Here is a 27,557-nt window from a genome sequence, read left to right on the forward strand (position 1 = left end):
CTGCGGGAATAATAATAATAATAATAATAATAATAATTATTATTATTATTATTATTTATACCCTGCACTCCCCAGCCAAGACCAGGCTCAGGGCAGCTAACACCAGGTATAAAAGCAATTGATTGAAATACAACTGAAAAACAAGATTAAAATACAACATTAAAATGCAGCCTCATTTCAGTGGGAACTCAAATCGAAAACCTTTTTTGGGATGAAATTGTCAAGTCTTCACCAAGGCCAACTATCCAAACTGGTCCTACGTGGGCCAAAAAAAGCCAGGGAAGTCCCCAAATTGGAGTTCCATCACAGAAGGAGAAAGGAAAAAGGAAAGACGGGGAGGGGATCAAGTTGATTCCAAGCCAAAGGCCAGGCGGAACAACTCTGTCTTACAGGGCCTGCAGAAAGAAATCAGATCCTGCAGGACTCTGGTCTCATGAGACAGAGTGTTCCACCAGGTCAGAGCCAGTGTTGAAAAGGCCCTAGCTCTGGTTAAGGCTAATCTGACTTCCCTATGGCCCAGGACCTCTAGGGTATTGCTATTTATGGACCTTGAGGCTCTCCGTGGGGCATACCAGGAGAGGCAGTCCCGTAGGTATGAGGGTCCTAGGCCTTGAAGGGCTTTAAAGGTCAAAACCAGCACCTTAAATCTGACCCTGTACTCTACCGGGAGCCAGTGCAGCTGGAAAAGAGGAAAATACAGTGAAGCTTATTAGCTGCCTTGCACGGAGAATGGCACAGAGAACTTGCAATGTACACAGTTTGCGCCAATAATTCTTGCAGAGGGGAAATACCGCCAGATGGAATTGCCTGTCTGCACTCTTGATCACAGGGAAGCGAGTGGCGCTGTGGGTTAAACCACAGAGGCTAGGACCTGACGATCAGAAGGTCGTCGGTTCGAATGAGTTGGTTGGCAGACGCGGAGTGAAGAATGAGGACTGTAAGCCTGTGCACACTTACTTGGAAGTAAGTCCCATTAAACCAAGTGAGGCATAAAGGTAAAGGTAAAGGGACCCCTGATCATTAGGTCCAGTCGTGGCCGACTCTGGGGTTGCGGCGCTCATCTCGCTTTATTGGCTGAGGGAGCCGGCGTACAGCTTCCGGGTCATGTGGCCAGCAGGACTAAGCCGTTTCTGGAGAACCAGAGCAGCGCACGGAAATGCTCTTTACCTTCCTGCCAGAGCGGTACCTATTTATCTACTTGCACTTTGTTGTGCTTTTGAACTGCTAGGTGGGCAGGAGCAGGGACCAAGTAACGGGAGCTCACCCCATTACGGGGATTCGAACTGCCGGCAAGTCCTAGGCTCTGTGGTTTAACCCTGACAGCTATGTGTCGGAGGTCCTTTTTGGGGAGTTGGGAGTTTTTCAACTCTAAGGCTGTTTTTCAACTCTTAAGACTCTAAGGCTGCAATCCTATATACACTTACCTGGGAGAGTAAGCTCCATTGAAGTCAATGGGGCTTGCTCCTGAGTAGCATGCATGAATTGTCCTGCAGATGTTGAAGTTGCTACCATTACAGCTGTGGACGTATACTATGTGCATACAGACACACAAATAATTCTGATACAGTATGGTTGTGTGTGTGCTAGAACTTAAATATCTCCTTCACCTCCTCAGAAAAATGTAAGCAAAAGTAAAATAAAATTACACAACAGACTATATTAATGGGAGGGGTAGACCTACACTGCTCTGTGTTCTTCCCCAAATTTGCTCTGGAAGATGGAGAGAACTTCTGGAACACTGTGGCAGGTCATGGGATCTGAAGAGGGGAGGAAGGAGCAGCAAAACGTGCCCACCCTCCTAAGGAAGTCTCCACTGAACCCAAAGGCCTGTATTTTAATTTACTTTTGCATCTGCTTGTCATAAACAAAAGCTGTTTCTCATTTTTAAGGAGGTAGCAAATATACCCACCCTTCATCGTGCATAGTTTGTTACTGTCTGTCTCCCACCCTGCAACCATGCGTACCTGAATTCCAGATCCACAAGAATCTTTCCTGCTGGATACTGCAGCATAGTGCAACCTTCGTTTCAGGATATTTCTCACTTTGCTGGGGGAAGAAGAAGAAGCTACAATGAGCTCCTTTGAGCAAATATACAAACACGCATATTCCCACTCGTAAAATGAATCATCATAATTTCAACTTTTATTGGAGGGCACAGAGTAATAAAACCTGCTCACCATACAGAGCAAATAACATCTTTTTATATTAGGCACAGCTTGTAATCTGAATTCAACCAGTGCTTTTTAATGTTCAACAAATTCCTCCAGATTAACTTCTGCTTGGAGCGCTCACAAGCACAACAGTGTGACCATGAAGAGGCTCACTTTTGGACAGTGTCGAACCTGGAGAGATTGATGTGGGAAGAGAATACAGTAGTGCTGAAATCTCTCCTTCTTGGCCACTGGAGAAGAGCAGCCAGTCACTGAAGCTCCAAAGATGGATTGGCAACGTGATCTTGAGTAAATACAAATCAACCGAACTGCTGGCCAGGAGTAGGACCATTTTGAAGATGGAAAGTCAATATGTTCCCATAATTTGGGTTTCTCCGTTTTCGTTATTTATTGTTTTCTCATATATCACGCTTCTTCTTTGGCTTTGCCTCTAGCAATGAATCTATAAAAGACATGCTATTTAGTAGAAGTGCTGGAATATTCTAGATGTGCCTGGATTTTCTGCTTGTATTCTGCAGGCCATGGATGCCCCAAATGGTCCATGTTGCTTCTGTAAGGGCTTGGTCAGGATAAGACCTGACCTTGAGGTCTCTACCCCCAGAGATTATGACTTTCTATTTATAATATTTTCCTTAACTAAGACAATGGACAAATATAGGCAATAAGTTTCTTAGTACAAAATGGAAGAGATGGGAAGTCATTAATTTATGAGGAATATTATGATTTTAAAATTACCGGTACATCTTTTTTCTTTTTTTTGTGTGTGTACAGTAATACTTGCCGATCTAGGATCATAATAATTACGAGCATACTCTGAAAACAAGAATATGTATAATTGTAAGATGTAAAGTTATGATGTAAAGATATAATAAAGGAAAAACTAGAAAAAGGAAGAGATTATTACTTTCAAATGAGAATCGGGCCCTCAAAATCTAGCAAAGCAAGGCATATTAAAATGGAGGAATGTTTAATGTGTCTGGTCTGAGCAGAACATATGGAACAACAAACTCTGGACCAAATCACACTTCTTCAAAACAGACACAAAATAAACCAGGCTTCTAATATGCACATGTTTGTATGCAATTTTACCCGATGTACACATCTCTGGAAAGCAATTTTCTTGATATAATGAATTTGTGTATGGTATTTCCACTAAGAGGCATTTATCTGCAGAATTTACTCTACCATATGCATTTTTGTACGCATTACTGGACTGGAGAACTGCGTTGCAAAATTCAGAGACGTGTGAATTTCGAAGGGCGGTTGGGTTTTGGTTTGCATATTGTCCTGCAAAGTGTGCATTAAGTAAGTTCATCTACAAATGTGAACTAAATTCCTGCCCCCCATCCTTAGTCCCTGCATCTTCTCTTACATCCATTTCATGCTGCAAGTAGCTTCCTTCTCTTCAAGAACGTCAAGAACGTCTTATGTATACTAGAGCGAGCAACTGAAATATCAGATGATGGAGCTATATGTTTATATGGATAAGATTTCAATATGTAGGCAATATAGATTCTCTCACTTGTTCATAGCCTGCAGGTTTTATTACTCCCCACAGACTTTACATAATTTTGGCATAGCTCCCTCTTCATTATGTCATGATTAAGGAGTGGATGCAAGGTCATTCTATCATGTATCGTTGGAGTCAATGTTTGGATTGTAAAAAAAAAGGGGAGCTGTGTTTGGATATATTTCAGCAGTTCTATGGGCTGTTTTGCACCTTAGGCATTTTCTACACCCATAAAGTCTGTTTACTCTTCACAACAAAGGTGGCATACCTTTGGCACTCCAGATGTTGCTGCATTATAACCCACCATCCCTGACTGTTGGTTATGTTTGCTGGATCTGATGGGGTTGATGGGGTTGTGTGTCTGCAGACTGTCTTGCCCAGTGGTGTAGCGTGGGTTGTCAGCACCCGGGGCAAGGCAAGTAATTTGCGCCCCCTAACCCGGTAGGGGCAGAGAGCTGCGAGCGCAAGCGCGCCCCCCAGATGTTGCGGCTGGCCCCCCCTGCACCCCCACGCTACGCCATTGGTCTTGCCAGAGTGGTGCATGCTCTAGTTATCTTCCGCTTGGACTACCGCAATGCGCTCTACGTGGGGCTACCTTTGAAGGTGACCCGGAAACCAGAATGTGGCAGCTAGACTGGTGACTGGGAGCAGCCACCGAGACCACATAACACTGGTCTTGAAAGACCTACATTGGCTCCCAGTACGTTTCCGAGCACAATTCAAAGAGCTGGTGCTGAACCTTTAAAGCCCTAAACGGCCTTGGTCCTGTACACCTGAAGGAGCATCTCCACCCCCATCGTTCAGCCCGGACACTGAGATCCAGCGCCGAGGGCCTTCTGGCAGTTCCCTCATTGCAAGAAGTGAGGTTACAGGGAACCAGACAGAGGGCCTTCTCGGTAGTGGCGCCTGCCCTGTGGAACGTCCTGCCTTCAGATGTGAAGGAAATAAGCAGCTATCTTATCTTTAAAAGACATCTGAAGGCAGCCCTGTTTAGGGAAGTTTTTAATATTTAATGCTGTATTGTTTTTAACACTTGATTGGGAGCCGCCCAGAGTGGCTGGGGAAACTCAGCCAGATGTGTGGGGTATAAATAATAAATTATTATTATTATTATTATTATTATTATTATTATTATTATTATTATTAGTTCAGTAACATCTGGGACCTTGCAGGTTAACCACACCTGCTTTAAAATCCAGCCATTTTTTGATGTAGCTGTTTGATTTGTTTGATTATATTTCTGTGCTGCTTACATGCAATAAAGAACCATGATCAAACAGCACAAATACAGCCTAAATTATATGAAATGATCAACAAATCAGCAGTGAAACAATTATAATCTACAAAACACTGCTAATAAAGCAACAAATAAAAAAATAAGCTAAAGCATCACAATTAAAGCAAAATTCGTATTATATTATTAACAAATCAATACGGTATTTATGTACTCATGGCCAGATATCACCCCCAACCATTCTGTATGGGAAACCCAGAAGCGTGATAGCATTCTGTCCTCTTGCGATTCCCAACAGCTGGTATTCAGGAGAATGGTGTCTCCGGGAGCGGGAGCAGAACAAAACCATCTTCCAGAACAGCACCATAGGTTGTGGTGGTTTGTGTTGTGAGGGTATAAGAGAAGAGGATTGTAAAGTACTCTGGATATTGCAAGTGATATAGGAAAGAATGATGGGAAATAAGAAGCAGTTAATTATTTCTAGATCTAGAGCTGAGCTGAGCATCATGGTCTGTTTTCAGATGGCAACTGGGTGAGGAAGTGTGTCTGGCATTGCAATGTGGGATGTTCTTGTTCGGGATTCCAACTGGCCAGTTGTGCTGTCCATTTCTTGCTTGTCCCTCCCTCCCATTCCCATTTCCTCCTGCCAATAGTCAGTTAGCATTCTGTGCCCATTGAGCACACTCTGTTCTTGTTAAGCTCCTCCCCCATACTTCTTGAAACTTTGCCTGCTGATTTCTCCCCCCTTGTGTGTGGATGGTGCCACTTTTGCCACATGAAGACTAACATTTGGGGAACGAGTTGACGGTTCATAAACAGCAGGGGCGGAGAAGTTTCTCTCAAGTGCCATGTTTCCTCAGGAGTAAGCCGTTGGTGGCATGCTGTCGGTGGGCAGGAACGAAGCCAAAGGCGGGCAAGGCCAAAGCATGCACTTTAGCTCGCTCTTTCATCCTTTATAAAAGGTAAAGGGACCCCTGACCATTAGGTCCAGTCGTGGCCGACTCTGGGGTTGCGGTGCTCATCTCACTTTATTGGCCGAGGGAGCCGGTGTACAGCTTCCGGGTCATGTGGCCAGCATGACTAAGCCACTCTGGCGAACCAGAGCAGTGCACAGAAACGCCGTTTACCTTCCCGCTGGAGTGGTATCTATTTATCTACTTGCACTTTTATGTGCTTTTGAACTGCTACGTTGGCAGGAGCAGGGACCGAGCAACGGGAGCTCACCCCATCGCAGGGATTCAAACCGCCGACCTTCTGATCAGCAAGTCCTAAGCTCTGTGGTTTAACCCACAGCGCCACCTGCGTCCCTCCTTTCATCCTTTATAGCTAACAGCAAACGTGTTTTTGATGGTGGGCTCAGTCCTGCACTCATGGAGAGCAGGCAAGCAGAGTGGTTTCCACATAGTCCTTTCATGTTGTTGTTGTTGTTTAGTCGTGTCCGACTCTTCGTGACCCCATGGACCAGAGCACGCCAGGCACTCCTGTCTTCCACTGCCTCCCGCAGTTTGGTCAAACTCATGCTGGTAGCTTCGAGAACACTGTCCAACCATCTCGTCCTCTGTCGTCCCCTTCTCCTTGTGCCCTCAATCTTTCCCAACACCAGGGTCTTTTCCAGGGAGTCTTCTCTTCTCATGAGGTGGCCAAAGTATTGGAGCCTCAGCTTCAGGATCTGTCCTTCCAGTGAGCACTCAGGGCTGATTTCCTTCAGAATGGATAGGTCTGATCTTCTTGCAGTCCATGGGACTCTCAAGAGTCTCCTCCAGCACCTGAATTCAAAAGCATCCTTTCATAGCCCTATTCTTTCCAGCTGCTCCTCTTCTAAATGTACCACAGCTTGGCATCGCCATTCAGTTGGGTGTGTGAGGAGGCCTGTCTGCTCCCTATTGCCAGCACCCAGTACCTCACCCTTCCCCAAGGCCCCATGGTGCAGAAGGAGTGGTGAACGCAGGCAACATAAATGGCATGTGATCATTTAAGGTGAAGGAACACCCTGGTTGCAACTGAATGGCCCTGCTGAGTCACTTGGAAGAGCAGCGGCGTGCCACACACCGAGGCAGAACCCTAAAGCTGGGCTGGCACCGATATTATCCACCTTCCGGTTACTGGTTCAAGACCTTTCTCTTCTGCCAGGCATTTCAAGTTATGATTTTTATTGGGCTGTGCTGGGAAAGATGGAAGGTAGATTGTGCTGCACTGTTTTATTTGAATGCGTTTCCCCGGTTTTTATTGTGTTTTAAATTGTTGTTACCCACCCTGAGATCATCTACGATGAAAGGCGGGACAGAAATTGTATAAATAAGCAAATAATAGGGCTCTGTGGGAAGCGTACCACACCCTCCTCTGGGTGGGTGCAGAATTACACTCTCTTGGGATGGAATCTGCGACCCAGCAGAGACCAGAATAATTGGATGGTGATGCGGCGCTTAGATTCGGCTGGGAAATGTGTTTTCATGGAGCCAGTTTTTCTATCTAGCCAGACGTATTGAGGCATCCCTTTTGATTTAGCCCAAAGAGGCGAGATGGAGTTATTTGATACAGACAAATCTCAAGTCATTTTGTTTTGCAGTTTCCTGTTACTCCTTCCTAATATCTTTTCATTAGCTTTCTGGTTCCCATCCTCTCACTCCAGGGAAATCTTTGAAAGATAATTGGCATCACCACCATCAAGTCTTCCTCTGACTTAATGTTTTCATAGCTGGACTATCGCTTTTCAGCACTCATATAGACATCCATATACGTATAATCCCTTTCACCTAGATGTTTAAGGAATTGCCCTTTTCTCCTTCTCCAGCGGGAGTTCTCAATGAAGCTGAGGTAAAATGGACCAAATATGAGGAAAGCTTGCCAGTAGAAGATTTTACCTTGTAAGGGCAGAACCCTAGTTAAAGAGATGGTATTTCTTCTACAAGATCCCCCACTGGGAATCTAATTAAGATAACTACCTACATGGAGAATGGGCTGATGAGCTGTTTTCTTAAATTAAGAAAAATAACCAGACATGTGACCTGGTGATGTCATTGGTTCAGAAATGCAGTGAGCCATAGCTTGCTGGCACCAGAAGGTGGTACAGCTGGGCTATGAAGCCAATATAGGATCCACTGCCCCAATAACGGAAAATGCAACATGAGAGAATTCCTCCAAAATTAGTAATGAGTGGGCATTTCATGGATGCTTTAGCTGAGATTCTTGCATTGCAGGGGATTGGACTAGATGACCCTTGTGTCCCTTCCAACTATAAGATTATATTTCTAGGAACAGGATTAAAATTAGGGCCCATTTTTAGCCCACTCCATTTTTTACACCCCCGGATGCTGAGGTCCAGCGCCAAGGGCCTTCTGGCGGTTCCCTTACTGTGAGAAGCAAAGCTACAGGGAACCAGGCAGAGGGCCTTCTCGGTAGTGGCACCCGCCCTGTGGAACGCCCTCCCACCAGATGTCAAAGAGATAAACAACTACCTGACATTCAGAAGACATCTTAAGGCAGCCCTGTTCAGGGAAGTTTTTAATGTGTGACATTTTAGTGTATTTTTAATCTTTGTTGGAAGCCACCCAGAATGGCTGGGGAAAGCCAGCCAGATGGGCGGGGTACAAATAATAAATTGTTGTTGTTGTTGTTGTTGTTGTTCTTCTTCTTCTTCTTCTTCTTCTTCTTCTTCTTCTTCTTCTTCTCTCTTGGCACTCATTTTCAGTGCAACCCTAACCATGTCTACTCAGAAGTAAGTCCTATGGAATTCTATGGGGCTTACTCCCAGGTTAGTGGGGACAGGATTGCACCCTGACTAATGACTGAAGATTGAACTGAACAGGCCCCATTTGCTACGAAGCCAATGCTTACCTTTGCATCTACCTCCATTTTCCAACTGCCTCTAGAATAGAGCATGAAAGGATAGCCCTAATGTTGCTTTCCTAACACCAGGTAAAGTCTCCGCGTGACATCACCACTTTGCACTTAGCACAGTATCCCATATGGTTAGCATTACTCAATTAGTTGCAACTAAGTCCCATAAAACAGAGGCCGGCTTCTCAGAAAAATAATCTGCCAAACGAGAAAGTGCTTATATGGAAACACAAAGGGGTGGGACAATGGCAAAGGAAGAGTCCTCCATAGCCTTACTTGTCTACACAGGGTTTAAATACCTGGCTTGAGTGTTGAAAGAGTATCACTCCTGTGGCTCTGTCATTTTGTAGTGGCACCTCCTAGTCTTGCTGCTTCTTGCCTGGTGCATCAAGGCTTTGTGTCTGAGTGCTGAGTGGTGGATTACAACGTGTAAGCAGGAAATCTTAGAAGTGTCCCCTCACTTCCTAACAGTAGTATTCCTGTTCAGGTTCGTAGCCAGCCAACCATTTATTCCTCCACAATTCTCCATTCAACACCCATCCACCCCGCCAAGTTTCCTGTTGTTTCCACCAGCTGACAGTTAACGGTCCGTGGCTACTGCTCACGCACAGTCTTCACTGGGCTGCTTTTAAGGGCGGGTGTTCTGTGTGCGGTCTCCCTCCAATTTTCTTTTTTAAAAGACTCTTTTTGCATATCTGCGTGCTTCAGAGTTTCCCTGAGCACTGCTGATGCCTCCGCCTGACTTCTTGAGGGTACCATTCTGGCTACAATTGAAATACTTTATTGTCACTTGTACAATTTGTATACAGTGAGATTACACGAGCACACCCCCGCTCAGCTCTCTTAGTCTTAATTCCCCTCGTTTACTGATGCACACACACCAAACCTGAAAGTCAGTTGCCCTGTTGTTATCTTTTCATTCAGCAGCCTAACAGCCCACAGACAGAAGCTGTTCTTTACCCTGTTGGTGTGACTGATCATGTTTCTATATCTTCTGCCCGAGGGCAGGAGATCAAGAAAGTGTCTGTAACCCAAGGTACCACTGTATTAGGCATTACAGGTATAGACTGTCTTAAAACATCCATATACAAAAAAATTAAAATACATACAAGGAAGCAGCTATATAAGATATATAGTAACATAAATTTTCATTGGAGTGTCTTTCCACTAAACCGTTCACCACTCTAAGAGATACTGTTGACAGAAACTCAGCCATCCTTGCAGTTACCTCCAGGTTGATATCAGACAAATAGAATCTGATATTTTCATTGTGCCATGATGTTTTTTGTTGTTTAGTTGTTTAGTCGTGTCCGACTCTTCGTGACCCCATGGACCAGAGCACGCCAGGCACTTCTGTCCTCCACTGCCTCCCGCAGTTTGATCAAACTCATGCTAGTAGCTTCAAGAACACCATCCAACCATCTCATTCTCTGTCGTCCCCTTCTCCTTGTGCCCTCCATCTTTCCCAAGATCAGGGTCTTTTCCAGGGAGTCTTCTCTTCTCATGAGGTGGCCAAAGTATTGGAGCCTCAGTTTCAGGATCTGTCCTTCCAGTGAGCACTCAGGGCTGATTTCCTTCAGAATGGAGAGGTTTGATCTTCTTGCAGTCCATGGGACTCTCAAGAGTCTCCTCCAGCACCATAATTCAAAAGCATCAATTCTTCGGCGATCAGCCTTCTTTATGGTCCAGCTCTCACTTCCATACATCACTACTGGGAAAACCATGGCTTTTACTATACGGACCTTTGTTGGCAAGGTGATGTCTCTGCTTTTTAAGATGTTGTCTAGGTTTGCCATCGCCTTTCTCCCAAGGAGCAGGCGTCTTTTAATTTCGTGACTGCTGTCACCATCTGCACTGATCATGGAGCCCAAGAATGTAAAATCTCTCACTGCCTCCATTTCTTCCCCATCTATTTGCCAGGAGGTGATGGGCCCAGTGTCCATGATCTTCGTTTTTTTGATGTTGAGCTTCAGACCATATTTTGCGCTCTCCTCTTTCACCCTCATTAAAAGGTTCTTTAATTCCTCTTCACTTTCTGCCATGATGTTAAACTACCCAAAAAGGAGGATAACATGTGTTTATGTAGCTGGTTGTAGTGTGGACATGTTCTACAGTGTCTGGTACATTCAAATAACATCCACAATGTATATCATTTCTAGGGATGTTTAAATATCTGCCCTTAACAAAATCTGAGGGGGGAAATATTCAGTTGGGCTAACAAGCATGCCCTGCTGGAATGATAAACTTGCAGATACGTATAAGTGATCCTGCTATTGGCTGCATTTAAACCATAGAATTTGGGGGAACAGATTTTATTTAAAGCTGACCCAATGTCTCATTTTTCAATATCCCTTAATCTATTACAACACCAATGTTTTTTAAAAGTAGGCAGTTAAAAATAAATATATCACAATGTCTATTTTAAGAAGTTTGCCCACAGGCTGGGTGGTAGTTTGGGTAAGGCGATGAAGGCTTTGGAAACTAAGCCTTATGAGGAATGGTTGAGGGAGTTGGGTATGCTTAGCCTGGAATAAAGGAGACTGAAAGGAGATATGATAGCCTAATAATAATAATAATAATAATAATAATAATAATAATAATAATAATTTATTATTTATACCCCGCCCATCTGGCTGAGTTTCCCCAGCCACTCTGGGCGGCTCCCAATCAGTGTTAAAAACAGTACAGCATTACATATTAAAAGCTTCCCTGAACAGGGCTGCCTTCAGATGTCTTCTGAATGTCAGGTAATTATTTATCTCTTTGACATCTGATGGGAGGGCGTTCTGATGGGAGGGCGTTCCACAGGGCGGGCGCCACTACCGAGAAGGCCCTCTGTCTAGCCATCCAACTACCTCAAGGCCTGTCACATGGAGGATAGACCAAGCTTGTTTTCTCCTGCTCTGGAGGGTAGGACGTGAACCAATGGCTTCAGGTTAGAAGGAAGGAGATTGCAACTAAACATCAGGAAGAACTTTCCGACAGGAAGAGCTATTTGACAGTGTAACAGGCTCCCTCAGAAGGCGGTGGACTCTCCTTCCTTGGAGGATTTTAATCAGGGGTTGGATGGTCACTTGACATGGATGATTTAGTTGAGATTCTTGCATCGCAGAGAGTTGGACTAGATGATGGTCCCTTCCAAAACTACAATTCTATGATTCTATAGCGTGGTGTAGTGGTTAAGAGTGGTGGACTCGTAATCTGGTGAACCGGGTTCGCTTCTCCACTCCTCCACATGCAGCTGCTGGGTGACCTTGGGCCAGTTTACACTTCTCTGAAGCCTCTCAGCCTCACTCACCTCACAGAGTGTTTGTTGTGGGTGAGGAATGGAAAGGAGATTGTTAGCCGCTTTGAGACTCCTCAAGGGGCGTGAATGGCAGGATATCAAGTGCAAACTCTTCGTCTTCTTCTTCTTCTTCCTTTTCTTCTTCTTCTGTCGTACCTTGCATCCTGAATACCCTGGAACTCTGACGTTTTGGCTCCTAAATGCCACCAACTCGGAAGTGATTATCCCGGTTTGCGAACATTCTTTTGGAACCCGAACATCCAACAGGGCTTCCATGGCTTCTGATTTGGTTTTCGAATATTTTAGAAGTCGAATGGACTTACACAACGGATATGAAATTATACCAGCTTTGAGGAGATCCAAAGCTTGGGCCCAATTTCATGCCATGTAAAACGCAGAATACAGTGGATGCTCAGCTTGCAAACGTGATCTGTGAGGGAAGCACATTTGCAACCCGCAGCGCCACGTCTGCGCATGCGCGGGTCGCAATTCGGCGCTTCTGAGCATGCACAAAGTGCGATTTAGCACTTCTGCGCATGCGCAAGCACCAAAACCCGGAAGTAACCTGTTCCAGTGCTTCCGGGTTTGGCACGGTGCGCCACCTGAAGTGTCTGCAACCTGAGGTATGACTGTAATTGACAATTTATCTGCAATCACTTTAACCCCAGCAAATGTTTCCATTGTTGGTTTATTCCTTTTGCCCTGTTCATAATGCGTTCCAATAGATCACAGGATTGGATCTCTAACCCATGTGACAGCTTGGCTCTGGTTACATCCCATTATCATTATTATGCTTAGTTATTTGGGTGCCTAGGAACAAGTTGACGCCATGCTTCAATACGGTGAACTCAGTTGTCTTTCCTTCTATGTAAGCAAGTACATAGTTGTGGTCTTGGAAATGTTATTCTAATTCTTTCCCTTTAAATACCTTGCCTTTTGCCTTTAAGACCCATTGCATGGTGTCTACCAGTCCTTGGTTTTTGTGTGAATGAATGTTGTTTGCTGTTGCTACCTAGAGCCTTGCCTTGACTAAATTAGTTCTTGTTAGCAGAAAAGCTACAGCCACAGCATTTTTTCAGCCTGTGCAAGTAGGAGGAAAGGTAATTTTCATTTATTTCCAAAAAAATTATTACATTATTTTATTAGCTCTTTAAAATTTATTTAAATTCTTTACTTGAAAAAAGGGGGTATCGTATTTTAATTAGTAACAGTGTCAAAAGAGAGCTAGATTAATTATTGGAAATAACGCCATCCAGATGGTTTTAATTTTCACAGCAGGGAACCGACATCTTTTAAAGGTGATATTTTTCAAATTAAAATCAGCCTGGGTATTACTCATACTTGTTTTAGTTTGAGGGTGAGGTGATGTATCTTGTAGTTTTGAAACTACCCAGCTTTCATGGGAATGTTTTGGAAAAGGGAGACAAATGTGAATTTTAAAAGATGCAGACCTGCTTTACATATATGATTGAAATCCACCATTTGGCTCAGGAGGCAATGGGCGATGGGAAACCTTTTTGTCGTTATGCTTTGTTGTTGAATCCCTAGGACAAAGTTTACTGAAAGTTGTTTTTATCTGACAATCAACATTATGCATAGCACAAAGACTGTATTCCCTCCTCCCCCCTTGACATATGAATACAGAAACATGAGAGGACAGAAGCCATGAGAATAACGAGAATACAAAGCTGCCTTATACTGTCTACTCTGGCTAGCAGAAGCTCCCCTGGACCTCTGGGAGATGTCTTTCTCTTTGGCAAAGGTCTTTTCCTGTTCCCTGAGAACCTTTAACAGGAAATTCTGGGGGTCAACAGAACATGGGGTCTCCTGGAAGCACACCACCTGCTCTGCCACAGGCCTGTGGCTCCTCACTCTCTGCCCTCTTCCTAGGGCTGGACCAAGACATTTTGATGCCTGAGGTGTTGGGTGATTGACAGGTGCATAACCCCGCCCACCCGACAACCTTGGTCTGCAGGGTATGCGCGAGATATGTGTCCCTTGATCTATCCTATCCCAACCAAGGCGCCACCTGAGGCAGGTCACACTACCCTGATGCTTCTAACCCTGTTCTTTCTTATTAGTACAGTCGTACCTTGGAAGTTGAATGGAATACGTTCTAGAAGTCTGTTCGACTTTCGAAACGTTCAAAAACCAAATCACGGCTTCTGATTGGCTGCGGGAAGCTCCTGCAGCCAATCAGAAGCCATGGGAGCCCCGTCGGACGTCCGGGTTCCAAAGGAACATTTGCAAACTGGAACAATCACTTCTGGGTTTGTACAACAGCAGCAAGAATACTCATTGCAAAGTATTGGAAGACACAAGATTTACCCACTCTGGAAGAATGGCAGATGAAGGTGATGGATTACATGGAACTGGCAGAAATGACTGGCAGAATTCGAGACCAGGGAGAAGAGTCGGTGAAAGAAAACTGGAAGAAATTTAAAGACTATTTACAGAAATATTGTAAAATTAATGAATGCTAGAAGGATGTTGGATAGAAACTAAGTGGTTTCCAGCTGTAATGCTTTAAGAGATAGGAAAAAAACGGTTTGCAAAAGGGTAAAAGCTTAATGGTAAGGATTTGCTGAACTAACAAACTGAAGTGGAATACAAAAAAGGGAGGTATGAGGAGGTCCGGGGAAATAAGTGTAAGGAAGATATGTTATGGAAAATCAATGCGTTTTTTAACTGTTTTTATTTTGTATGTTTCTTTTTATTTTTCATTTTTACTGTTATTCTTTAAAAACTTTAATAAATATCTTTAAAAAAAAATCACTTCTGGGTTTGCGGCGTTCGGGAGCCAAAACGTCCGAGTTCCAGGGCGTTCGGGATCCAAGCTACGACTGCATTCTTATTATTTGTTACATTTATATAGTTTCCTTCATCCATAGATCTTATGGGGGTTCACATTACACTGTGCCAAGCGGTGTTAGAACAGCAGCATAACAAGGTTAAAAAAAGTACCCCCAGAAAAATAGAACTGGTTTTGCCCACCAAGCTTCTCCCCTTTTATTTAGTTCCTTCCAACAGGACCTATAGTCAGTAGGACTTGCTTTTGTGATGTGGAACCTGAAGGCAACGTTTGCCAGGCAGAGGCGGGGTTCATTTTATAGAAATAATGCAACATATTCCCAACTCTACAGGGTTCCGTTGAATGTCGTGGCAGCCTTATAGTCCTATAAAATTCCAGCTTTATAATGCAGCGTATGGGACGCGGGTGGCGCTGTGGGTTAAACCACAGGGCCTAGGGCTTGCCGATCAGAAGGTCGGCAGTTCGAATCCCCGCGACAGGGTGAGCTCCCGTTCTTCGGTCCCTGCTCCTGCCAACCTAGCAGTTCGAAAGCACCTCAAAGTGCAAGTAGATAAATAGGTACCGCTCCGGCGGGAAGGTAAACGGCGCTTCCATGCACTGCTCTGGTTCGCCAGAAGTGGCTTTGTCATGCTGGCTACATGACCCGGAAGCTATACGCCGGCTCCCTCGGCCAGTAAAGTGAGATGAGCGCCGCAACCCCAGAGTCAGCCACAACTGGGCCTAATGGTCAGGTGTTTACCCTTTCAGACTGCCAGCCAGAGAGTCAGGAGTTAGTTATAGTCCCTGACCAATGCCTAGGCCAATACTGATCAATTTGTTTTGTAATCAATAAAGTTGTGGCCTAAATTTTGCCCCAAAACTTAAACTAAAATTATGTGCCCGTTTGAAGTTATTTACTTGGGGGCCTCAGAGCGCAACATAGATGCTCTGTCTCACCTCACAAGAATATGTGAAAACAGGTATCTTCTTCTTCACTCATTCGCTCTATGACCGGTCTGGTAAATGCCTGTTTTCTTCTTCTTCCTTTCCAAGCCCAGCTTCTAGTGGAAACAGACACATTTGGCAGTCAAGTCCGGATCAAAGGGAAAGAGACAGACTTTTACCTTTGCATGAACAGGAAAGGCAAGCTAGTAGGGAAGGTAAGTGTTTTCTATTAATTCATTTGTAATATGAGCGTTACCTTTAGCAGTGACTGCGAACCCCATAATGATGTGTTCTGAACTTTGCCTGTCAACCCCAAATGAAAAGCAGGACTTGAGGAATGTGGAATTCTTAAAGCATTCAAGCCTTTACTTTAAAAAAAAGGGGGGGAGGGAGAGAAAAAGAAACCCCCCTAACCCATAAAATTAAGTACTGTGGCTAACCACTGGGGTTTTATTACTGATTTCTTTGCGTACACACAGGTTTCCATTTTACAGTTGCATAAATTGATAAAAGATGTGTGTATCTCTCCAAAACAATTGAGAGCTTGCGTTACATGATATAAATCTCTCCTACCTTGGTGGTTTAAATAAATAAATAAAAATGCACACAGCCGTACATAAAAGGAACTGTAGTCTCAGGTTTTTTTTTGGTTTTTTGGCGATCCCTGAGTGAAGAGTAAAAATAAAATGCCATAAAGTTAGTATTGCAATCTTGAGATCTTATTAAGGATGGGCTTCGTGGTTCTAGCGTTACAGAAATATTTTGTTACCTTTGATCCTGCCCCCAGCAGATGGATTCAACAAATGACATAGCATTTGCCTATGGAGCTGAGCATCTTTGCTGGTACATATTACATTTAAACGAATTCACTTGTTTTCGTCAGTTTCACTGTTTCCCACACACCAGCATTGTTGGCAAGTCTGGAATTTGACACAAATAGAGGAGGGAGGAAATAAAAAAAATGCCCTCCTTGGCTACTACAGTGGTGCCTCGGGTTAAGAACTTAATTCGTTCTGGAGGTCCGTTCTTAACCTGAAACTGTTCTTAACCTGAAGCACCACTTTAGCTAATGGGGTCTCCCGCTGCCTCCGCACCGCGGCTGCACAATTTCTGTTCTCATCCTGAAGCAAAGTTCGTAACCCAAGGTACTATTTCTGGATTAGCGGAGTCTGTAACCTGAAGCATATGTAACCTGAAGCGTATGTAACCCGAGGTACCACTGTACTCTTAGGATGCCATATAGCTGGCTCTGTAATGGTCAAAATCCTTTTGTAGGTGAATCAGGGCCGGCCGCTCCATGAGGCAAGGTGAGGCAGTTGCCTCAGGCGGCAGATTTGCCACTGCTTGCCTCTGTAACTGCCTTCTCTGTAACCTGAAGAGTCTGTAACCCGAGGTACCACTGTACACAGAATTTAAACTTTTAACATTGCCACCATGGTGAGAAAAATGAAAGGTCAGGGGTAGAAGTGAATTTATTCTTGAATCGAGAAAGGCCTTAAACTGCAAACTACATTCCAAAATAGAAACCAGGAGCCAGAGCTGTTGCAGTGGGATGTTATTGGCTTCTGAGAAGACAGCTGTGTAAGATGTGTCTCACAGTATTGAACCCGGCAGCCTAAGCTCATGCCAGCTGGACTAGCTATGGGTTTTAGAGACGATATGTACAATCAGTGACCAGCAGTGGTCATAGGATTTTTACTGGTGATGCATTATCTTTTAATGCACAAACCTCCGCTGGCTTGTACCGCTGCTGTTATTGCCTTAACATCTGGGGTACCTTCGATTCGAATCTGGTTTTGCGGGGGCACCTCTACTGCTGCTGCTGTTTGCCTGATGGGCAAAGGTCAGAAAACACCCTCCATCCAAACAAATGAAAAACAGGATTTTAGCCACACTTTTGTACACCGCCCTGGAGTCTTTCGGTAAAGGGATGTTAAATATTTTGCACAGATGAATAAAAGTTTGGGAATGGCCAGATTTCCATATGCCCGATGGTCTCATGATGTTTTCAAGTTACTTGTATAATTCAAACACTTGTTTCCAAGCTTAAAATTGAAAATGGGGTGTTGTATGAAGTGTCCAGGGGTAGTACAGTGGTACCTTGAGTTACATACGCTTCAGGTTACATACGCTTCAGGTTACAGACTCCGCTAACCCAAAAAGAGTGCTTCAGGTTAAGAACTTTGCTTCAGGATGAGAACAGAAATCGTGCTCCGGCGGTGCGGCGGTAGTAGGAGGCCCCATTAGCTAAAGTGGTGCTTCAGGTTAAGAACAGTTTCAGGTTAAGAGCAGACCTCCGGAACGAATTAAGTACTTAACCCGAGGTACCACTGTATATTCAGCTACAAACTAGTGGAATAACAGCTGGTGTTAGTATAGGTTAGCTGTTGCGAAATGCAGATCAGAGGACACGTGGCTTTAGAAATGGAAGGAATTACAACATTTTAGTTCAAAGTCTCCAAAGTGAAATCTTTTAATTTCATTATTTGAACCCCGGCCAGGATGTAATTCTAGTTTTTAATATAAGTGGAAGGTTTTGTTCCTTCCATGTGACTTTTTAACGGTGTCAAATTATAAAATTATAAGCCTGAATTGTGTGTGTGTGTGTGTGTGTGTATGTGTGTATCACATTAGATTATTTTTCCTCCGCCCCCTCTTATCCTACCGCAATTGCTGACAAGTTCATAAAACACATTGGCCTGAGCAATAGGGTTACTGTGTGAACATTTCACTTTGGAAGGAAAATCTTCTCGTCCAGATGCATTGCCCATTATTAACAGCTTTTTTAAAAAATAAGAAGAAAAAAAGAGAAACAAATATTAGCGATACCAAAGGTTATGTTTTTAATTAGTATCATGGTTTCAGCTCTTTTCGTGGCAATAGCTTGAGTAACTGCATTTTTAATATACCAAATGCTTTCTAAACAGCCAGTAAACCCCTGGATGCAAGTTTGTGCCTGTGTTATGATACAAATATTTAAGTCTACCCTGGGAGCGAAAGAAACCCATAAAGCTCTTTTGCAATCACCCCGGAGTGTTCGCTTGCCAATAATGAAAAACTGCGGGCTGTGATTTCCCTTCCCCTCCCTCACATTTCCTATCGACTTACTCTGTGTAACTCTTAACTGTATACCAACACATGCCATCTGGCTTTCTTCTCCTTCTCAGCGAACATCTTTGGATGCTAACCCAGTGGAAAACCTGGTTTGAGTTTAAAATCTTTGTTTCGTATAATCATCTACAAAGGGTATTACAAATGAGAGCAGGTTGTTGCTATCCTCAGTTTGGGACGTCTGACGAAAGTTAACCGTTTCAGAAACGGGGGGTGCTACCTACCTTGAAGCTTGCTAGACTGACTACCCAGGTGTGAATCGTTGGACCTCAAAAGGGCTTTCTTTCTTTCTTTCTTTCTTTCTTTCTTTCTTTCTTTCTTTCTTTCTTTCTTCCCATCTTTCCTTTGTCGAAGCTAATTTACATCTCCACCAGCTCGCTCTTCTGTGCCAAGCCTTCCAATGGAGCCGTCTCAGGATCCTGGAATGTAATCTCCTTGGAGTCTCCCCCCTCCCCCCCCAGTTCATTATTGTTTGTCACTTCGCAGCTCGATTTGGCTATAATATTACGAACAGGATTCTAAATCTGTTTATTGTATGTTTGTGTTCCGTGCATACACACAGCTGGTCCACATTAACGGAAAAATGTAGCCAAATCAGCCAACGTAGCAAATATAGCTAGTGTAGACAAGGCTAATAGTTTTAAACATGAATGGGCTACTCAAGGTCAAGGCTATATATCATTTCGTTTATTCCAGTTTAAATGGAGGCAAGCCTGTCTGCACTGCCCATTCCCCCTCTCTCCAATATTGAAAACATGCATTCAACCCACCCCTCTAAGTTTTGATTTTCATGCTGAATTTTGCATTATTATTTTTTAAATAATCTTTCAACACACATGCAAAATACAGGAAAATTGCTGGGATAATTGTTACCCAGAGGTCCTATGCTCAGAAAAAAGCTGGGCAAAAGCCCCCAAGGGCTGTTTTTAAGGCACAGTCCCTGTGTTCGGTCTGTATGGAGGGTTTTCAGAAATATCCTGCTGGATGGTCAGGAATAATAGATTCCTTGCTTCTAGCAAGTTGTGTCTGCTTCTCTGTAGGACTTGACCATCACTGGTTAACTAGGTGGGAGCTATCCTGGAATGATGGGCTGCTAATCAAATTTATATGATCCACACCCTCTGCTAATAATCTACAGTATTCAAATATCATAGAAGCCATGGCCTTCCTAGAATTTTGGGACAGGAGACTAATCCCCCCCTTCTTTTTAAAGCAGAGCTCCTGTTTAGCTGAGAATGCCATCAACCCTATGATAGGCTAACAGGCCATGTTCAATTGCTAGGGGCCATGGATCTGTCTAGGACAGGCATAGGCAAACTCGGCCCTCCAGATGTTTTGGGACTACAAATCCCATGATCCCTACCTAACAGGACCAGTGGTCAGGGGTGATGGGAATTGTAGTCCCAAAACGTCTGGAGGGCCGAGTTTGCCTATGCCTGGTCTAGGAAGTTTGAAAAGGGAATGCAGAGACCCCAACAGCATCTTCGAAAGCACTGTACTAGATAAGTCCAAATTGTCCTTATCCAAGGCAAGGGGGAAGCAGATCAGGAAGGAAGCAACACAGATCCACGTTCGACAGCTCAGTGGAGCAGGCAGCTGGAGCCCTCCTAAGGAACAACCTCACCAACCAGCCAGGATGCCAGGGGCACTTATTCCTCTTTTTCTGAGATGCCAGAGGATTGCAAAGCTTACTTATGACTCCTCTGAATGATTCTGAGAAATGTATAGTTCCCTGGAAACTATAGCAGACCAGAATGCTAGGCTCCAAGGAAAGATAGGGTTTGGTGGTGCATCAAAACCTGCACTGTGATACCATCACAGATAGGTAGCCGTGTTGGTCTGCCATAGTCAAAATAAAAAAATTCCTTCCAGTAGCACCTTAAAGATCAACTAAGTTAGTTCTTGGTATGAGCTTTCGTGTGCATGCACACTTCTTCAGATACACTGAAACAGAAGTTGCCAGATCCTTCTATATAGTGAGAAGGTGGGGAGGGGTATTACTCAGAAGGGTGGGAGAGACCATGGAGAGACCTGGTCTGAACAAAGACATTGGATTCTTATCTCATTATACATGACTAAGCCATTTTTCACCTTCTCACCCCTTGCCTTTTCCTGTAAGACCCATTGCAGTCGTTAAGAGTCGTCAACAGGCTCATATCAGCTATCTGCCAATCTCCCATTCCCACCACCCTTCTGAGTAATACCCCGAAAGCTCATACCAAGAACTAACTTAGTTGGTCTTTAAGGTGCTACTGGAAGGAATTTTTTTATTGTGATACCATCAGTTTGGATCTGGTGGTGGGTGGTAGGAGCAAGTTGTCTGCCTTGGAGCTGTCCGTAGTGCTGCAATTTATCTCCTGTTCTGATATGTAGTTTCATGTGAAACCTTCTGTCTCCAGCTGCCCTTCTTTGACTCCCTCACAGGTAATCAGCTCCGAGTTGCTGCTGCTTACTACAAATTGTGTGTCCCATGTAGCTCTACTTGGTCCCCAGAGGACTTTGTTCTTGCTCCTGCAGGCATCAAACGGCCAAGAAAGGACACTAGGAAACCTTCAGTAGCTCTGTAGCAAATACAATCAGTAGGCTGTGACAATACACTAGGTTCCTTTGGGAGGAATCGTGGAATAGAAATGTAATAAATAGTAACAGGTTTAGTAGTAGTAGTAGTAGTACCAATTTCACCACTATATTTTAGGTAAGCAGCTTGAGATCCAGAAGGTGAAGCATTGTTGGCTGAAAAACTAGAGATCAGACCTTGGATATCTCTCAAAGACACTAGTGGATTATTTGGACAATGGACCTTTACTGGCTAGCTCTCCAAATTTACTAAATGGAATAAAACCACCCCAAATACTGGGGCTTTCACAGGTAGCAAGTAAGTGATTTGGGGGGAAATAAATAAAAGAGTTCCCTTTCCAGCACAATCATTTGCATTGGACTGACTGTATCAAGGAACTTACAGACTTTTCTTCTAGTTTTGTGGTTGTAGGGTTTTGTTTGTTTTTTGGTCTTGCTAACTTCTTTCACTCATCTATTTTAAAATATAATGCTAATATCTATGAAGGAATTGCATTTACATTATGCAGCACACTGTTCCCACACCAAATTAGCTCCCTAACTTTTCCCATATCTGTTCAAGGTTTCTTTAGAAGCCACAAGGACTTGAAATTCAAACCATCCAGGAAATCACCTTAATATTTTCATTATTTTTTGAGATAACTTTGGAATTTTAAATGTTTTATTCTTTCCACCCTTCCCTGCATCTTTCATGAGCAGTTTTCCCCCTGCTCACATCAAGGCCTGAAGCACATAAGTCACTCACTTTGCATGGTCTGAACTTGAACTCGCTATACAATGAAAACAGATGAAGCAAGGTTTTTGACTGGGAAACTTTCAGATTTTCTGGTGAGATAACTGCTTTCTAAGCCAATATACATTTAAAGTTACCAGAGAGTTGCTACAGTAATACCAGATGGTGGGGATCTCTGTAGTTTTGGAGGACCACAAACAAATTGTTGCTTGATGCCAAAGACTACGCTGGCTAAACTTTAACACTGACTCCTGCCAGAAGCGTTCGTCGAAGGGTAATAGGGATTTGGGATTGTTTACATTGGAGCTTTAAAATGGAGGCTATTTTGCAGTGTGTGTGTATTAATACAGAAAGCTTTCATTGTGGAAACCCAAAGAGCAATCGTCCCTTGGAAAGGAATGACCATGATCTCCTGCATAACATGGTTGGGTCTACTGCCATGTCTGTGCACATCAAATTAAAAGGTAAAGGTAAAGGGACCCCTGACCATTAGGCCCAGTCGTGACCGACTCTGGGGTTGCGGCGCTCATCTCACTTTATTGGCCGAGGGAGCCGGCGTACAGCTTCCGGGTCATGTGGCCAGCATGACTAAGCCGCTTCTGGAGAACCAGAGCAGCGCACGGAAACGCCGTTTACCGAATAGGTACCGAAGCGGTACCTATTTATCTACTTTGCATTTGATGTGCTTTCGAACTGCTAGGTTGGAAGGAGCAGGGACCGAGCAACGGGAGCTTACCCTGTCGCGGGGATTCGAACTGCTGACCTTCTGATCGGCAAGTCCTAGGCTCTGTGGTTTAACCCACAGCGCCACCTGTGTGCCTTACACATCAAACTACATGACACTGAATAAATAATTTAATATTGCCCAGTAACAAAAGAACCCCCCTGCTTCCTGATCAAGGAGATAGGAGCGATATCTTTTCAGCTTTAGAGAATGAAGGGTTCTTTTAATTGTTATTATTCACAAAGAGAAGGAAGGCATACTGAGTGGAAAGGACAACATGGGAGAAGGTGCCCCTTGTTTCATCAGATGGGCGATTTCACATTTGGATGTTCCTCATTTTAAAACAGTGGCTCCCAACCTTTTTTTTTTTTTTTTGCCATGCCCCACCTTACCATCTCTAAAATCCTGATGCCTGCCCCCATGACATATGTTGTTGTTTAGCCATTTTGTCATATCCGACTCTACGTGACCCCATGGACCAGAGCACGCCAGGCACTTCTGTCTTCCACTGCCTCCCGCAGTTTGGTCAAACTCATGCTGGTAGCTTCGAAGACACTATCCAACCATCTCATCCTCTGTCGTCCCCTTCTCCTTGTGCCCTCAGTCTTTCCCAACATCAGGGTCTTTGCCAGGGAGTCTTCTCTTCTCATGAGGTGGCCAAAGTATTGGAGCCTCAGCTTCACGATCTGTCCTTCCAGTGAGCACTCAGGGCCTATTTCCTTAGGGCTTGAATAACTCAGAGATGCTATGAACTATGCCAAGCAGGGCCCATGACATATAATTCTTATTATTCAAAATGTGATCTCCTATTGCCCCCCTTAAAAATCAAATTGCCCCCCTGTGGGGTGTGTGCCCCACATTGGGAACCATGGTTTTAAAAGCATCGACAGCACTCCAAACCCAAATACTGGGGTGAAAATTCTAAACCTGTGTCTCTTCCCCCAGACATAAAAATACATGACTGAAACATATATTTACAGTCATTTCTGGTAACAGAGACCAAACCATTGGAAAGCAGATACAGGGCTCCCTCCCCATTTTTAAAGTGCGAAGCAACTCGTCGTTACACCTCAAGAAGTCTGTCAAATTAGAAACGATAAGTGTTCCATCTCCGAAACTAAATGTGGTTGCAAAAGGCAAATATATCTTCCTAGATGAGCGAAGGTCTAGGAAAGTTAGAGAGAACGATTGGAGGAAAAACACTAGGACATTTTGCTTAGATTCACACGATACTTTGTATGGCTCAGTTGTGAATTCGCTGGGGAATCTATTCAGTTATGACGAAACACTTTAGCTTATAATTTCCTTTTGGATGCGTAAGTATGGCACTAATGAAAGGAAAGCCCTACACACACCTGGTAAAGTAAAGATTCAGGTGGGTAGCCGTGTTGGTCTGACGCAGTTGAAATATATATAAAAAATAAAAATAAATTGTCCATTAGCACCTAAGAGACCAACTAAGTTTGTTCTGGGTATAAGCTTTTGTGTGCATGCATCTGAAGGTATCTGAAGAAGTGTGCATGCACATGAAAGCTTATACCCAGAACAAACTTAGTTGGTCTCTAAGATGCTATATATATATATACCGGTAAAGTAATGTGCAGCTCAGAGAGAGGTGCTTCCTTCCTCCTTTTGTTTCCAGGAAGTTTCCTGCATTGGGGCCTCATGGTCCCAGATATCTGTGGCAACTTCTCAGAGGGCTTGTAGGAACCACTTGTATCTGTGGCAACTTCTCAGAGGGCTTGTAGCAACCACTTGTATCTGTGGCAACTTCTCAGAGGGCTTGTAGGAACCGCTTGTATCTGTGGCAACTTCTCAGAGGGCTTGTAGGAACCACTTGTATCTGTGGCAACTTCTCAGAGGGCTTGTAGGAACCACTTGTATCTGTGGCAACTTCTCAGACGGCTTGTAGGAACCGCTTGTATCTGTGGCAACTTCTCAGAGGACTTGTAGGAACCGCTTGTATCTGTGGCAACTTCTCAGAGGGCTTGTAGGAACCGCTTGTATCTGTGGCAACTTCTCAGAGGGCTTGTAGGAACCTTGCTTGTAGGAACCACTAATGTAAATGGGGTATGCATTGCCATACGTCCAAATGTGGATGCAGCCTGGGTTCTTCATTGCTTTCAATGAGGTGTGTGTCTGACTCCACACCCGAATGCACATTCCGTAATGATTTGTCAACCTTCCAGGTAGCTTGCGCAAGCATTTTCCTTCCCTAGACCGTGATTTCAATGCTAACGCAAAAATTCAAAACAAGTTATTAGAAATGACTGCTGAGGACCAGTCCAATGCCAGCTGACCTAATCCTTCATGGTAAAATTAGCTGAGCATTTAGTTGAAGATGTTTTCAGGACAGGCTATTCTGCCTTGGAGCAAAGGGCTGGACTAAATGATCTGTGGAAGTCTTACATCCAAATCAGTGTTCTTGAACCTTGGGTCAACTTTGGGTCCCATCATCTCTGACCATTGGCTAGGCAAGATGGGGCTGATGGGAGAGAGGTACACCCAAGGATTTTCATGCAAGGAACCTTACATGAGGCCCTCCTCCGAGGGTCTTCTGGCGGTTCCCTCACTGTGAGAAGTGAAGTTACAGGCAACCATGCAGAGGGCCTTCTCGGTAGTGGCGCCCACCCTGTGGAACGCCCTCCCATCAGATGTCAAGGAAATAAAGAACTATCTGACTTTTAGAAGACATCTGAAGGCAGGCCTGTTTGGGGAAGTTTTTTAAATGTTTGATCTTTTATCGTGTTTTTAATGTTCTGTTGGGAGCCGCCCAGAGTGGCTGAGGAAACCCAGCCAGATGGGCGGGGTATAAATAAATTATTATGAGTCTCTCTTTTAAATAAACTACCTCTTTTTAAGGGATGTGGGTGGCGTTGTGATTTAAACCACAGAGCCTAGGACTTGCTGATCAGAAGGTTGGAGGTTCGAATCCCCGCGATGGGGTGAGCTCCCGTTGCTCGGTCCCTGCTCCTGCCAACCTAGCAGTTCGAAAGCACGTCAAAGTGCAAGTAGATAAATAGGTACCGCTCCGGCAGGAAGGTAAATGGTGTTTCCATGCGCTGCTCTGGTTCGCCAGCAGTAGTCTCGTAATCTGGGGAACCGGGTTCGCGTCTCCGTTCCTCCACATGCAGCTGCTGGGTGACCTTGGGCTAGTCATACTTCTCTGAAGTCTCTCAGTCCCACTAACCTCACAGAGTGTTTGTTGTGGGGAGGAAGGGAAAGGAGAATGTTGGCAGCTTTGCGACTCCTTCAGGTAGTGATAAAGCGGGATATCAAATCCAAACTATTCTTCTTGTGCAAAGTTTTGCGCAAACAGATGGATATTGTGCACAAATGAAGATGGTGTCAAACGCCATGATTGTAGGACTTCCCTTGTTCCCCATTCAAATGCATATTCTGTGCCTGCGTAGCTGTTGCAGTGCCCCTCCGACATCTTTGCTGAGTTTTCTGCCAAGACTCCAGAGTATGCAGCTCGGAGGATTCTTCAGGTTCAGAGGCCAGCATGCTGGAGGAAGAATGCATGTAATGAGTAACACTTGGCGTTCATTCACTGCTAGGGATGGCCTGGCCTTCAGTGCTATGAAGCAGCTGAAAATGCATAGGCCATAGGGAATCTCGATGGTAATATTTTCAGGATTTTCTTGGCATGGAGTCAGACAGCTGAGAACGGAATATTCTTATGACAGTTTGATGCAATGGCCTCATTATGCAAAAGATGTAGCTCCAGATCAACAATCTTCCCTGACACCCACAACAATCTGCCAAGATTTTCGATAGATTTATTAGTTGTTATTACTCTGATGCCGTAGTGAGCTGGGTTTTTTAAAAATATATATATATTTTTAAAAATCGCTTCCTTTCCCCTGAAACATCTGATAATGGTACACAGAACATACTGGTGCTGGTGTAATGCACAGAGAATTTTAGGGTTTGATCCATAGGTACCCTTCTGGACCCAGGAGGTAACATCTGCTCAAGGAAGAGCTTTTTTTGCTTCTTTTCATGAGAGCGTCGTGTGAGGAAAGGGAAACTAGATCCAATTTTGTTTTTCCTCTCAGGGCTGGCTCAGTACATTTTGCTGCCCGAAGCAGCAAATGTTCCCTCTCTCACTTTCCCCCTCAGTCAAGATGCACAGTACACAAGTCTAGCAGAAAAATCCCACAAGCACTTCTCCTTGGGAGTCCAGATACCAATTAGTTTGTTGTCCTTTCATGTCAGCCCAAATCAGCTGCCTGAGGCCACCGCTTCACTCTGCCCAACGGGGGAGCCAGCCCTTTCTCCTGCTTTCTGGCCTATATGTGTAGCAGAATGTGGTGGTAGAAACTTGAGGGGGTTGAATAGACTGCAAAATGTTAGGCTACAGTTGAGGAATCCATTTTTTTACTTTCTTCTTTTTTAAAAAGCACCTTGTGATTAAAAGCCAACACAGTGTTTTTCAAACAGAGGGCTGGGATCCAACCTTTCAGGTGAGTTTTATTGACACATCCTGCCCAGGGCTTCCTCACTTGCCTGATCGACCTCCTAGACATGTCATCACCTCTGGTTGGACCACTGCAAACATCAGCAACTTGCATGCTGAATTAAGAGAAGGGACGGAAGGAATGGGAAGAGGAAGTGTTGAAAGAAATGAGAGAT

At 44.2% G+C, this 27,557-nt stretch overlaps 1 protein-coding gene and 1 long non-coding RNA gene across 12 annotated transcripts in view; one reads left to right on the forward strand and one right to left on the reverse strand.

Moving 5' to 3' along the window:
- FGF18 (fibroblast growth factor 18) overlaps positions 1 to 27,557 on the forward strand; it is a 248,047-nt gene that overhangs the window by 205,339 nt on the left and 15,151 nt on the right. For all 11 annotated transcript variants that reach the window (XM_082216520.1, XM_082216523.1, XM_082216518.1 and 8 more), the window contains one exon: positions 15,883 to 15,989. In XM_082216520.1, coding sequence (XP_082072646.1) covers positions 15,883 to 15,989 — 107 coding nt within the window. The remainder of the gene's footprint in view (positions 1 to 15,882; positions 15,990 to 27,557) is intronic.
- LOC309528887 lies at positions 1,993 to 19,265 on the reverse strand. The gene is made up of 3 exons (XR_014217959.1): positions 19,110 to 19,265; positions 15,787 to 15,890; positions 1,993 to 2,046 (listed from the first exon to the last, which is right to left on the reverse strand). It is a non-coding gene; the product is annotated as an uncharacterized lncRNA (long non-coding RNA).

This window comes from Podarcis vaucheri (genome assembly GCF_965113315.1).
Source record: "Podarcis vaucheri genome assembly, chromosome: 3".
Classification (NCBI taxonomy): domain Eukaryota; kingdom Metazoa; phylum Chordata; class Lepidosauria; order Squamata; family Lacertidae; genus Podarcis; species Podarcis vaucheri.